The sequence below is a fragment of the Drosophila serrata genome, unplaced genomic scaffold (genome assembly GCF_035046125.1).
Source record: "Drosophila serrata isolate PLE 108 unplaced genomic scaffold, ASM3504612v1 contig_382, whole genome shotgun sequence".
In the NCBI taxonomy this organism is placed as follows: domain Eukaryota; kingdom Metazoa; phylum Arthropoda; class Insecta; order Diptera; family Drosophilidae; genus Drosophila; species Drosophila serrata.
Window position 1 is genome coordinate 8,014,143 of NW_028257280.1, and position 12,163 is coordinate 8,026,305.

At 44.9% G+C, this 12,163-nt stretch overlaps 3 protein-coding genes across 5 annotated transcripts; 1 reads left to right on the top strand and 2 right to left on the bottom strand.

Annotated features, from left to right (window-relative positions):
- The first annotated feature begins 9 nt into the window (after positions 1-9).
- Lkb1 (Lkb1/serine/threonine kinase 11) lies at positions 10-2,988 on the top strand. Of its 2 annotated transcripts, XR_002319657.2 has the most exons (5): positions 266-1,617; positions 1,678-1,872; positions 1,930-2,090; positions 2,162-2,483; positions 2,553-2,711. XR_002319657.2 is itself a non-coding variant. In XM_020952307.2 (4 exons), the coding sequence occupies exons 1-4, from the start codon at positions 608-610 to the stop codon at positions 2,422-2,424; spliced, it is 1,629 nt and encodes a 542-aa protein (XP_020807966.2). In that variant the 5' UTR covers positions 10-607; the 3' UTR covers positions 2,425-2,988. The 2 variants fall into 2 exon arrangements, 1 of the variants encoding a protein (XP_020807966.2); XM_020952307.2 differs by having other exon boundaries at positions 10-1,617; positions 2,162-2,988.
- Positions 2,978-6,567, bottom strand: omd (integrator complex subunit 5 omd). The gene is made up of 8 exons (XM_020952300.2): positions 6,371-6,567; positions 5,533-6,308; positions 5,133-5,477; positions 4,802-5,066; positions 4,329-4,750; positions 3,623-4,267; positions 3,418-3,560; positions 2,978-3,356 (listed from the first exon to the last, which is right to left on the bottom strand). The coding sequence occupies exons 1-8, from the start codon at positions 6,475-6,477 to the stop codon at positions 3,075-3,077; spliced, it is 2,985 nt and encodes a 994-aa protein (XP_020807959.2). The 5' UTR covers positions 6,478-6,567; the 3' UTR covers positions 2,978-3,074.
- Positions 6,568-6,663: 96 nt separating this feature from the next.
- Positions 6,664-7,844, bottom strand: LOC110185339 (uncharacterized). 2 transcript variants are annotated; one of them, XM_020954121.2, is made up of 4 exons: positions 7,541-7,844; positions 7,324-7,474; positions 7,082-7,262; positions 6,664-7,022 (listed from the first exon to the last, which is right to left on the bottom strand). In XM_020954121.2, exons 1-4 carry the CDS (start codon positions 7,704-7,706, stop codon positions 6,819-6,821), a joined length of 702 nt encoding a protein of 233 aa, XP_020809780.2. In that variant the 5' UTR covers positions 7,707-7,844; the 3' UTR covers positions 6,664-6,818. The 2 variants fall into 2 exon arrangements, with proteins under 2 accessions (XP_020809780.2, XP_020809786.2); XM_020954127.2 differs by having other exon boundaries at positions 7,429-7,474; positions 7,541-7,829.
- Positions 7,845-12,163: the final 4,319 nt, after the last annotated feature.

The following is a 12,163-nucleotide window of genomic DNA, read 5'->3' on the forward strand; positions in this document are numbered from 1 at the left end:
GCGTGCGGCAGTGTGACCGTCTCGCGCAATTGTCAATTTGACCATAAATAATTGTTAAACAATTTTTTTGGAAAGGGAAAAACAAATTAAGCGAGTAAACACAGAAATTAACAGAAATTGATGAAAAACAGAGTCGCTGGGAACTGTGCGGCTAAGGGGGGCAGAGGCAATCCGACGGATTTCGCGCACTTTACGGGCAGCGACGAGAGACCTCGAGAAACCTCACGGCAACTCGGTTCGTTCGTGTGTGTCTGTGCGAATTGATTACAAAAATAAAGTTATTTCGAGAGGTGTGCGATAAACGCGGCGTCGAGGAGGAGCCAGCCAAGGGAGGAGGAGGTAGCCCCCAGTACGTAGGCCGTCGCAGCAGCACCTTCGATCCGGTTCGCGCCATTCCATTCCGCCGGCGGGTGCGACGAACGATGTGAGCAGTGGGCCCTTTCGTCCGGCGGTTTATGCAATGTTCTAGCTCTCGCCCAGGAGAGGGAGAAGCGGGATCGGGGCGAGCCAGAAGGAGAGGGTGTGGCAGAGGCGGGAGCACTAGCACCAGCGCCAGCGAGAGGAGAAGCGAGAGGAGGAGTAGCAATCAGAGGCAGAGCCTGTCCAGATGACTGTGACCACCATGGAGGCACCAGTCAAGGCAGCACACCATCCCGTCGGCGGGGGCGGCGGCGGAGCGCAGCAGCAGGAGGCCCTGGGCGAGGAGGATCCCATTTGCGACGAGATGACCGTTCTATTGACCAATAAGAACTTTCACTTCGACACGGCTTCGGAGTTGGATGAGCCGTTCGTGGAACTGAAGGAGGGCCATGAGGTGGACATTCAGCCAGCGGGCGGCGTGGGGTTCTATACAGAGGACGAACTGCTGGAGGACCAGCCCCATCCGCAGGTCACTTGGCTAAACGACGACGAGATCGAGACTCTGGATCGCGTTACACTGGACATGGGCAATATGTTCTTCAATCGCGTTGACAGCCAGGACATAATCTATCAGCAAAAGAAGAAGAACATCAAAATGGTCGGAAAGTACATCATGGGCGACGTGCTCGGCGAGGGTTCCTACGGCAAGGTGAAGGAGGCCATGAACTCGGAGAACCTTTGCCGGCTGGCGGTAAAAATCCTTACAAAGCGTAAACTGCGTCGGATCCCCAACGGCGAACAGAACGTTACCCGCGAAATTCACCTGCTCAAGCAGCTAAAGCACCCGAACGTAGTGGAGCTGATGGACGTACTGTACAACGAGGAGAAGCAGAAGATGTACCTGGTGATGGAGTACTGTGTCGGCGGTCTGCAGGAGATGGTCGACTACCAGCCGGACAAGCGAATGCCGCTGTTCCAGGCGCACGGCTACTTCCAACAGCTGGTCGATGGCTTGGAGTACCTGCACAGTTGCCGGGTGATACACAAGGACATCAAGCCGGGCAATCTGCTGCTCTCCCTTGACCAGACCCTGAAGATCTCCGACTTTGGGGTGGCGGAGCAATTGGATCTCTTCGCGCCAGACGACACTTGCACCACGGGCCAGGGATCGCCCGCTTTCCAGCCGCCAGAAATTGCCAACGGACACGAGACCTTTGCCGGCTTTAAGGTGGACATCTGGAGCAGCGGAGTGACACTGTAAGCATGGAACTTAGTGCTCCATAATCCTATACCATATTAAATTTCCCCTTGTTGCAGTTACAACCTAGCAACTGGACAGTACCCATTCGAGGGTGACAACATATACCGGCTGCTGGAGAACATAGGCCGCGGACAGTGGGAGGCACCCGATTGGCTTTACGAAATGGATCCAGACTTTGCCAGGCTCATTCTGGGCATGCTGCAGGCTGATCCCAGTAAACGGCTTTCGCTCCAAGAGATCCGTCATGATACGTGAGTTGCAAAGACACAGTTGGACTGTGTGGGTTACTTATGGCTGATATCTTTTAGTTGGTTTATGTCCGCCCCGCCGGTGACCGGCCCACCGATACCCATTCCCCCGCTGAAGGGCGACAAGTACCGCAGTTCAACTGTGGTGCCGTACCTGGAGGCATACCACTACGGCGATCAGGACCAGGAGGACGTCTACTTCACCGAGCACGACGTTAACCGTAGGTTTCGATATTTAGTGGTTTTGAGGATAAGGAAATAAATGTAATATTGCTTTATTTTTCTTTTGCAGAGGAGCTCGCCCGGCAAGCACAAGCCGCTGCATCCGAGATTCGGTCCAAGCAGTCAGCGGCGGCCCATGCAGCCTGCCACGCCTATGAGCCACCTTCTACTAGTGCTGCCGCCGCCGCTGCAGCCTCCTCCGGACATTCACTGGGCAATGGAAGCACGGAGGAGGCACCGGTTAAGAAGAAGGGATCGGCGCTAAAGCGCCGGGCGAAAAAGCTGACCTCCTGCATCTCCGTGCGCAAGCTGAGCCACTGCCGGACTTCGTAGGCGCCGCCACCAAATTAGAAGCTAAGAGTAATTGAAAGTAATAACTTTGTTAACAAATTGTGAGCAACTTTTTGGTTTTGTTTTCCCGTTTTTGTTGTCCTACATTCGCCAAGTATTTGTAACCATAGAACCATGTAGGAGTGCCAGGCGCAGCCCAGGATGTCGCAGCATCAGCACAAAACTCAAAGTTGGCTGGTGGGAAATTGGGCAAGCAATCGGGCGATACGAAAGCTATATATCCATGTGACAATACTGTGTATTATATATGAAGCAAATGAAAGCGTAAATTAGTCGTTAATATATATGATGTACTGAAGGCGGCGGGGGATCGCTGGAGGAGGAGCAAGAAGAGGCGGAGATGGTGTCCATCCTTTTGCACACATAAAGAAACATGTTCAAGGAAATTTGTTGTTGGCTTCGTTATATTCTAAACTACACAAACACGATGCGATTTTCAGGCGCCGACGGTACAATAACTGCTGGACAGTATTTGCAAGGCCTAGGTTGAGATTTTAATTTTTACAAATCAATGAAACGAAAATAAAAGAACCCGTTGAAGATCAATTACAAACATTGCATTTAGTTTGCTCCACACACCCTTCCATACACACTTACGCACACACGACATTAGGCTAGCTAACTACAGACTCTTAATCTAGTTCTACGATCTCCAACCGGGCCGTGGGATCCGGCTCGGACTGCCCCGCCATCAGTTCGCCCATGATAAACATCTGGTGGTAGTGTTGGCCCAGCGTGGAGAGCTTTCGCTGCATAAGGTGGCGCAACGTGTCCACATACTGGGGCGGTATTCTGGCCAGCGGCGTGTTCGTATTGCGCCAGTGCAGTCCGTTGTTGTCCACGTGAAAGAGTGCCGGCGAGGGCACGTGATCCTTAAGGTAGTTCCAGATGCACTCGCGCAACAGCAGAGCGATCTGAAAAGATAAATATAAATAATAAACCGCAAGTAAGCAAAAACTACTTTAAACATCATACCTCTGCCGACTCGAAGTGATCGATAATGAGATGCAGGTTGGTCAGTGGCGGTGGAATTAGTTGGCTCATGGCCAGCAGCTGCAGCATCTTTTTGGTGCAGAGCATTAGCTCATCGTTGGCAGACGTGGGCTGGTATTTGTTGACTAAAGAAATGTGCTTTTGTTAAAGGAAAACGAAAATAATTGCATTTCATCCAAAATCTCACCATTTTTGCCCCGCCAGTGATGCAGGCAAGTGGCGCATAGAGCACGCAGTAGCACTGAGGAGTAGCACAGGGCCGGCCTGTGGGCCGCTATCAATCCCAACACCGCCCACAGTACAGGGGAGGTGATGAACGCCCTTCGGATTTGCATGTCCCGTTCCATAGTGACCTTGGTAAACTCCTCGTCCGGAAAGGGCAGGCCGTTGTACATGACATCCGTGGAGACCAGCTCGACCAGTAGTAGCGAGACCAATGAGTAGCCCTCCACGTTATTCGGCTTTTCCAGATCCGCACAGCAGGCATTCAATGCCTTCAGATACAGCGCTTGCTTTTCCGCATCGCAGCTTCGCTCATTTGTGGGCAGCACAGGCCGCAGGCCTCTTCCGATGATACCGGAATGCAGCACAGAACGATTTGAGTTGGCGCCGGAACTGGTGTGCAGGTTTTGTAGGATAAGCAGCTCGTGCTCTGGTATCTTCAACTCATCCAGTTCGTACTCCTCCAGCTGGCCCAGCAGATGGCCGTGATAGAAGAGAGCTCCTTCAACGAGCTCACGCAGGCAAACAGTTCGAGCAATCTTCCGAGCGGAACACTGCCGCTGCAGCAGGGTGAAGGAACGATGAGAGGCCGCAGCACGACGGATCACAGCTGTAAATAAGGAAGGATCATATAAGATATAACATATAACCCATATTAAGCTTGCACTTACTTCTTTCAGTGAGTCCCACAAAAAAGTACTTTACGCTGAGCACGGCTAGCTTTAGAACCATCGGAGTTCGCAGGACGTTCGTTCGGCTGCCCGCATCAATGTTGTTCAGCAGATCCACGATAAGATGCGCCAGACGCATGCGGGTGGCGTGTTCATCTTCTACCTTACCCTCGCCCGGTTCCAGCTTTGGTCGCTTGCCGTAGTCTTTACCATTGCACAAATCATTGTTGTTGTTATTATTGTTTGCCTGTTGCGCTTTAAATTTCTGAGCACTGTTCTCGGCCGCGTCCCTGTCCATCTTGAGGACCAATTTATTGACTGTACAGTCAAAGATTTGAATAATTTTGGGCAGACACTCGTTAAGGGCTTGATTAAGTTGCTGCGCCTTGATGTAGGGGGCCACATTCTTGCTCTTGTGCATCCTAAATGAGATTTATTAGGTAAGACAGATTAAGAGATTGTTGACTTCTTACTTGGCCAGTATGTTGAGGTTGGAGAATGTGTTGAACGCCTCTGTCGGCGTGCCCGGTGGCACTGGTAAGCGACTGTTAACCTGAACATGTAGCGTGATGTCCTCCAGGACCATTTGGAAGCCAGGCGTAAAGCCGGGAAAGTTGACCATACCACTTTGGCCACCCAGCAGACGGATAAGAGCGCCAATACCATTGGGATTCTGAGCATACGATTTTCTTAGCAGCTGGGATATGGTCTGATAGTATATGTGAGGATGTTGGGAAGCTACATTTAAGAAAGATTCGGTTTATATAATTAGGAAACTCTGGCATTGTTCATATATCTACTCACAGACCACCAGCAGCAATCGAACTGCCGTCTGTTGCTCGAAGAGATTGGTGCTAAGACAGCTTTTCCACAGCATATACTTGGTCTCTTCGTAGGCCAAATCCGCCAGCAGCGGAAAGTTGCGTTGGTTGAGCACCCACTGCTCTAGCTCCTGCATGGAGTTGTCCAGAAAGTCCTGGCACCACGTAAACTTCTCGGCCATCCTGGCGGCTGTGATAAGCAGTGTGGCTCCGTGCTCGTTCAGCCGGAGGACGGCGTTGTTAAGTGTGGGCTGCATGTCGGCGAACATCTTGTTGCTTAGCCAGAGCGGCGACTTTTGCACAATTACCTCACTCATGTCCTCGGAGTCTAAAGGAAAGGGTGTTTCAAATAAACAGCTTCATTCTCAATAATAGATACTTACATATTTCCACAAGAACATTTACCAAGCTCTGGAGAATTGCATCGGAATAGTTGGTGGTGATTAGCAAGAAAGGCACCACGGCCACATCTAGTGGCTTCTTGGGCGCAAATCCCTCCCTAAGCATTTCGCGAAAAGCGGCTCTCAGGTGTTGCTCGTGGCACGAGGTCATATAGTCCAGGATACCCGCCTCCGAGTCGAGATGACACCGGTAGTCCTCCACAAAGCGCTTAATGCCGCACTGTAGGATTTGCATGATGATCTTGTAGGGAAAGCAGCCGCCCAGCCTGGCCACAATCCAGTCAAAGGTCATGGGAAACCGATGGAAGGCATTTAGCATGATCTCCACGCAGGCCTCCTCCTCCGGCTGGGTTAGCTTCCGGAAGCAACTGTTGATTAGGCTCATTAGGCCATGCATGGCACTGCACTCCAGCCAATAGTTGCAGCTAGCCGTGATGGTCATGCGTCGCTGGGTGTACTTATCCGACAGCTTTGCCACCAGCTCCAGGCTCCAGTTGGCAATGAGCGGCGACCAGGCAGGTGGTCCCTTCCACACTAGGCTCTGCAGCGCCGTCTTCACGATGTTGAAACTCTCGTACTCCGGTGCACGCGCCTGTTGCTGCCGGTTCCCGGCCTGCTTCACTTGCGACACCGGCATACCGGTCTTTGGGTCCGCCATCTCTGGCGATACATATAGCTGGACGCTGATCTCCGCCAGCAGGGCGAAGTACTCGAATACAATGTCACGCGTGGCGGGCAGCTCCTCCAGAAAGCCCAACCTGAAAAGAGCTCGAGTTGTTTACGCCGCTCCGGGAGCAACAATCCTACGGTTGCTACTCACGCGAGCTTGATGAGACTGGGATTGGTGAGCAGCTGGGGGTTACTGTGCCCATTGCTCACTGTCTCTATAAAGTGCTTGAGCTGATCCAACAGATTTTGGCGCAGCATTTCTGTTTTCTTGGCATCGGATGTAAAATAAGTTGGCTGAATGGTAGGAGAAAAGTGTGACCAGACTATGGGCTAAAAAATAACACAAAATGCGTTTTAGCAGTGGCCCTACGGTCTTACTGCGCTTTTTACAAATAAAATTTACTTAATTTAACGATTAAATAAAATCAGCAAAAAATGTTCTGAATATGTGAGTTTCTGCAGGTAACTTAACAACACGTTTATTAGGTCTATTCGTTTCGTAGAACAAGTTATCAAAATATTATCGTTAAAACGAAGGAATAAGTTCCCAGGACTTTGGCCTTAGCTCAATTTATGGTAATAACTCTTAAAACTCTAACTTAGCGACCTTTATTATACTTTATGGCCGCCATCTCGGCCCAGAGCGTTTGCGTCATCTGCTGCTCGGCTGCATCGGCATCTTCCGGGGCCATCTTGTTCAGTAACGACTCCCAGTAAGCAAAAATTGGCCTGGAAGGACTAGTCTTTGGCTTATGTTTATGTTCCTCCTCTTTTATCGGTGACAACTCTTCTCTTTTGCCAATCTGCAGTCAAAGATAGATGTATAATTATAGTAATAACAGTCTACCTATAATAAACCTACGGATGAGCACAAGTCCCCAGTCCAATTCGAGAGATCCTTGTCCAGATGCCTAGATTCCTCAATTAAGCTACTGATATCTGTTTCCAGCTGGGAGGCTGCCTCTTCGCATTCAAAGTCCTTATCCTGAGCGGATAAGCTGTCTTCCAACTCAAGGGGATTGAGTGTCGGCGAATATGATTTCCTGCAATGCAGATAAACATATGTAAGATAACTAATATTTAAGGGTATTTCACGCCAGAAACCATCTTTCTTTGTTGTCCTTGGGCAGGAAACTTAAGTGGGAAGAAAGGCTCCATCTGCTACTGACCCAACTCGAACCTTTCTTCTGTCCCATTTTGGAGTAATACCTATGGCTATCCCGCAATGATTGCCAGGCTGTTTTGCAAATAACGGCTGTGGTGTAAATACATATTATTTTTTTGGGATTATCAGCATTATAATTATAACATTAAAACTTACGGTCCTTATTTAGTCCAGCTGCTACGCTCTCCCAGGCCTTTTTTAAGTGTGCCCCATTTAAATGTCTTTTGTGTCGTACGTCCCACAAAACGGTATGCGCGTGAACTTGCTCGATTAACTGAACCATTTCGTTAAATCCGAACCCCCGAACCCGATTATGGCGCATTGTTTGTTAGATTCTTTGGCCGGTTAGGAAGCTTTAAGTTATAAACAAATCTTTTAGCTAGCGAAAGATATTTTTTTGCTAACAACTTAGTGTGACCAGCGTATTTAAACGCTTTTAGCTAGCGAAAAAACATTTTCTGGCTATTTCTAGCTTTTTCAACGGTTGGGTTTGCTTATTTGTTCTCTGAAAAGTTGGAAACACTGCTGACAAGTGGGAAAACGAGCTTTTATAAAGGAATGATACCCGGTGGAGTTTTATGTTTAAAAAACAACGAACTACTTTCATCATATATTTTGATAATAATTATAACTTTCATAATAACTTACTGTATACCTTTTATTTGTAATTCACCAGCAGTTTTCTGTTAACGCTCTAATTTTTTTTAAATTCTCCCGCACTTTTCTGTTAAGCTCTCATGCATTAGTGTGACCAGTGTGGGAAATGTAAAATCAATCGATAAGATTCGATATCTAGCCAGTGCTGCCCATCTTGGCCACAGGCAAGCGCGTCATTTGAATTACGTATTCAAATCAATAAAATCGCGCACAAACAATCGAGATGCGTGTTAATTATCGTAAATGCATTTCATTCACCGTTACATGCCAGTTTGACGACCAAACTTTGCATGTGAATGAAAACAAGTTTGTGTCAGCCGAAAAGTAAATTAAATTATACCAATATATAATAAAGGCCTTAATTGAATTCATTTATAAAATTTAATGTCTCTTCACATGCAAATCACCGGATTTGCCAGATCAACGCAGTGCAGATTATATTATTCCCCCCGAATACTGGAAGGCTACGAAATTGCCCGACTTGGGACGCACAGATCCATCAATTAATGTTAGTTAGCCGATTCGTTCGGTTTCTGTGTCAACCAGCTGACCTTGATATATTTTCACGATGGCCGATCAATGTTCAAACGCACACGAACGAACGACCGACCGCCTTGCGCAATTTCTAATGTCTCTCTTGTTTTTATATATATGCGTACTAAACCCCATCCCATCATCTGCTCTTCGTCTCACCATTCCATCTTCATACCATCGAACGCCAGCTTCCCCGAATGGAGCTGGTTGTTGATCGATTTGCTTCGAATCTTCTCGTGGACCTGTTGACAAATGTGGTCGAAATGATGTTAGCTGGGGATGTCCAGTTGCCGTGTTAATTCAACATTTTATTGTTTTCAATACTTTTCTAAATGTCCGGAGATGGCGTTAAATTCAAATTGGCAGTTGTATTGAACGGGTTTCGATCTATAATCGCAGGTTTTGGGCAGGGCCAGTTTTTGCGGGAGAATGACTTGTATGTGCCTTTATTATTCTTGGCGGCTGTCTTTATTTGGTATTTCTCACTTTCGATTGCATTGCCTCAGACTGAAATTCCACGTTAATGTAAAGTCGATGAGAATGATTTGCAGAATCGGGAAATGCCACTTGACTTAACCGTTATTTAATAATCTAAATAACACTGCCAGCAGTAACAACAATGGTGGGTGCACACAGCCAGAAATAAGTTAGATTTTAAACACATTTTTAAATTAATATACTGAAAGAAAAGTATTTTAAAATACTTAAAATACTAACCAGCAAGCCTAAAACAGTTTCGGTTTTTTAATATACATACAAATAATATAAGATATGTTAAAAATAAGTCAACAAAATATTCTAAAAACTAGATTCTAAGCTCAAAAATCTCTCTGAGTGATGGCACCTGTTGCAATTGCATCTGCGGTGACTGCCTTTTGCGGCTTCGAGGGCTATTGAGACTTTGGCAACGCGAAATCAACGCATCAATCATCCGACATTGCCCAACGGCGCACAACAACAACAACTGGGAGGTGCAGCCTCAAGTGACTTTTGCTGGGGATTAAGTGCATCGGATTTGCTAGTTTTCCGTGCTCATTACCCCAAATCCAAGATAGAATTCCTCTTCCCTTGATGCTTCTTCCTATCGCCTTTGGTAATTTGATGATCTTAACGAGTGCTGCAACCTTGAACTCGGGGTTTTTTTTGTTTTTAGTATGCCATGCTCGAATAAGGCCAGTAGTACTAACAAGAGTCCAAAATAAAAACAAAACGCCACAAAGAGCTGGCTGGACCAAAGCCACAAAAACACTCCCGAACAATGATTTTGGCCGGCGATCGACGACACCCACCAGATGCTGGCCAAAATTGGATGCGAACCATCTGCGTGGCATCATTAAGATCGTCACCTGGCTGCGAGTTTTGAATTAAAGTCAATGTTTCGGTTTTCTGGGCCGAAGGTTGTGCCATTAAGTATACGCAGCGTGTGCTTGCAAAAAATAAGCATTACTCTGAGCCGCAAAACCAAAAAAAGTCATTGTACTCTCGGCCAGGGAATGACCACCGGCAGAGCCAAAAAAAACCAGACAGTTCCGTTTGCAAGTTTATTTTGGTTTGATTGTTGGCCAGCAGAAGAGGATAAACGAAACATGTCAAGTTCCTTCAACTTACTGAAACAATTTTAAAAAATAACGAATTATAATTAAAAGATACTTTCAGTAATGATGAAAAAATAAAACAAACCTTTTAAGCTTAAAAAAACCGATAAAAGAAATATGCTATTAAATTTACGTACAACTCTGGAAGGATTCTAAAGAAACTGGTATTATTATTTTATTGCTATTTAATAAATATTTAAAATAAATAAGAAATATATTTTTCATTTCGTAAACAAGTGCTAAAACAAATTTATTAAACCAAAAACCCATTTAATCCCAATTAACCATCGGCAAAGGAGAAAACAAATCAAAAAATTGCAGTCGCTGAATGCAAAGTCTTAATAATACTTTGCAGATTGGGTTAAAATTTGGATATTTTATGCAAATTTTTATTTGCAAACTCAAGGCCAGGTTTTGTGGTTTTTTTTTTTTCTACTGTGTTGTTTGGTTTACATAAATTATATGATAAGGTGGGGCAAGCATGCACATTAAGAAATTTCGAAATACAAAAATTTGTAAAAAGAATTTGCTGACACCAAAAACCGATGTGACTCTTTTGAATGGAAATTTGCCAACGAATATGGTTTGAAAGGCACTTTAAAGTTGAAACAAGTTTCAATATTTATTATTCGGTTAGTGGAAAATTACCCAAACTTGGAAAATTTCCACCAGAATCTGCCACTCCATGGTGGGAACTTGCCTGACCCTATAAGGCATTTCCTGATGATCGATTCAATAGCTTTTCCTCCAGTCATTCGGCCACTAGAAAAGCCCTTGACAAAGATTGTATTTAAAAACCACCGCCCAATATGGGATGACGCGTGTTTCGGGTCTGTTTGATGGGATCAACTAAGGGCTACTAGCCAAGTCATGCATATTCATCGGCTCCCCCGCTAACTGTTTGCACATGTTAATATTGCGAAGCTAGCCAGCTTTGTCGATTACATGGCCAGATACGTGTTTTTGGTTAGAATTCCGCAAAAAGATCTTGTACAGCGGCGGCCATGTAGCGAACTTTGAGACGAAAAAAAAATAATGCAAATGTTTGCTTTGTTGCATTCTCAGTTTTTTTAAAAGTGCACTGAAACTGCCATATAATTTGTGAGATTTTTAGCAGGTAAATTAGAATAGATTAAAGTATTTTTTTATGGTTGTTAATTGCTGTCAAAGTTCGTTCCGAATGCGACTTAAAATCTAATCAATTCTATTGAATTGTCAAGTAAACGCAAAGTTCCCACGGGGAATATATGTTGTTACGTATACGTAATATCCTCATGGCAAATATCAAGTATACGCCATGCAGTCCCATTCGGGAGCGTTATTTGTTTCACAAGTTCATGGCGCATTTTTTTTTTGCCGTCTATTGATCAAACAGAAGAAGAGCCGAAGATGTCTTGGAGCACCATAAATATTTAAGAGCCCAAAAGACAAACTGGTTTCCAAAGCAGCACTGCCATCTGCTTCTTTTGTCCAAATACATATTCAAACAAATGTCTGCGATTTGGGTTTGCCTTTTCACTGCTCTCCCCACACTGAAAAATATATATAGACATCGAAAATAGTTAATATCTAGGTTTAAATAAACACGTGTTTTAACGAGCTGTTAAGAAAATTTGATCATTAAAAGAGCTAAATTAAGGATCAATTCTTATGAACTAAAAGTCCTAGTTAAGGATCAATCCTTCTTAGATTTACTTGTCTAACCTAGCTATTAAATATATACCTTTTGTAAGGCTATAAATAATAATGAGGATTCAATTTGTACTTAAAGATTTTATACAAAGTTTAAATAATAAAAAGCAGTTAATTATTTTGTAAACAATTGTTACATTTTAATAATTTAAGCCTTTGGAAAGGAAAATAATAAACAAAATATAATATTAAAATGAAAATGGTATTTAAAAAGATAATACAAACATTTAGTTGATAATATTTAAGTATTATTTTCAAAGCTTTTTATAGTTCTTAAAAATGTATCCATTTTATAGTTCTT

Coding starts and splice junctions, on each gene's coding strand:
- LOC110185339 (XM_020954121.2), bottom strand. CDS start 7,706: ATGCGCCATAATCGGGTTCGGGGGTTCGGATTTAACGAAATGGTTCAG. Junction 7,263..7,323: donor AAGGACAACAAAGAAAGATG/GTTTCTGGCGTG, acceptor TCTGCATTGCAG/GAAATCATATTCGCCGACAC. Junction 7,023..7,081: donor CTGGGGACTTGTGCTCATCC/GTAGGTTTATTA, acceptor CTTTGACTGCAG/ATTGGCAAAAGAGAAGAGTT.
- Lkb1 (XM_020952307.2), top strand. CDS start 608: ATGACTGTGACCACCATGGAGGCACCAGTCAAGGCAGCACACCATCCC. Junction 1,618..1,677: donor TGGAGCAGCGGAGTGACACT/GTAAGCATGGAA, acceptor CCCTTGTTGCAG/TTACAACCTAGCAACTGGAC. Junction 2,091..2,161: donor CACCGAGCACGACGTTAACC/GTAGGTTTCGAT, acceptor TTTCTTTTGCAG/AGGAGCTCGCCCGGCAAGCA.
- omd (XM_020952300.2), bottom strand. CDS start 6,477: ATGCTGCGCCAAAATCTGTTGGATCAGCTCAAGCACTTTATAGAGACA. Junction 5,067..5,132: donor TCGATTGCTGCTGGTGGTCT/GTGAGTAGATAT, acceptor TCTTAAATGTAG/CTTCCCAACATCCTCACATA. Junction 3,561..3,622: donor TCACTGGCGGGGCAAAAATG/GTGAGATTTTGG, acceptor ACATTTCTTTAG/TCAACAAATACCAGCCCACG.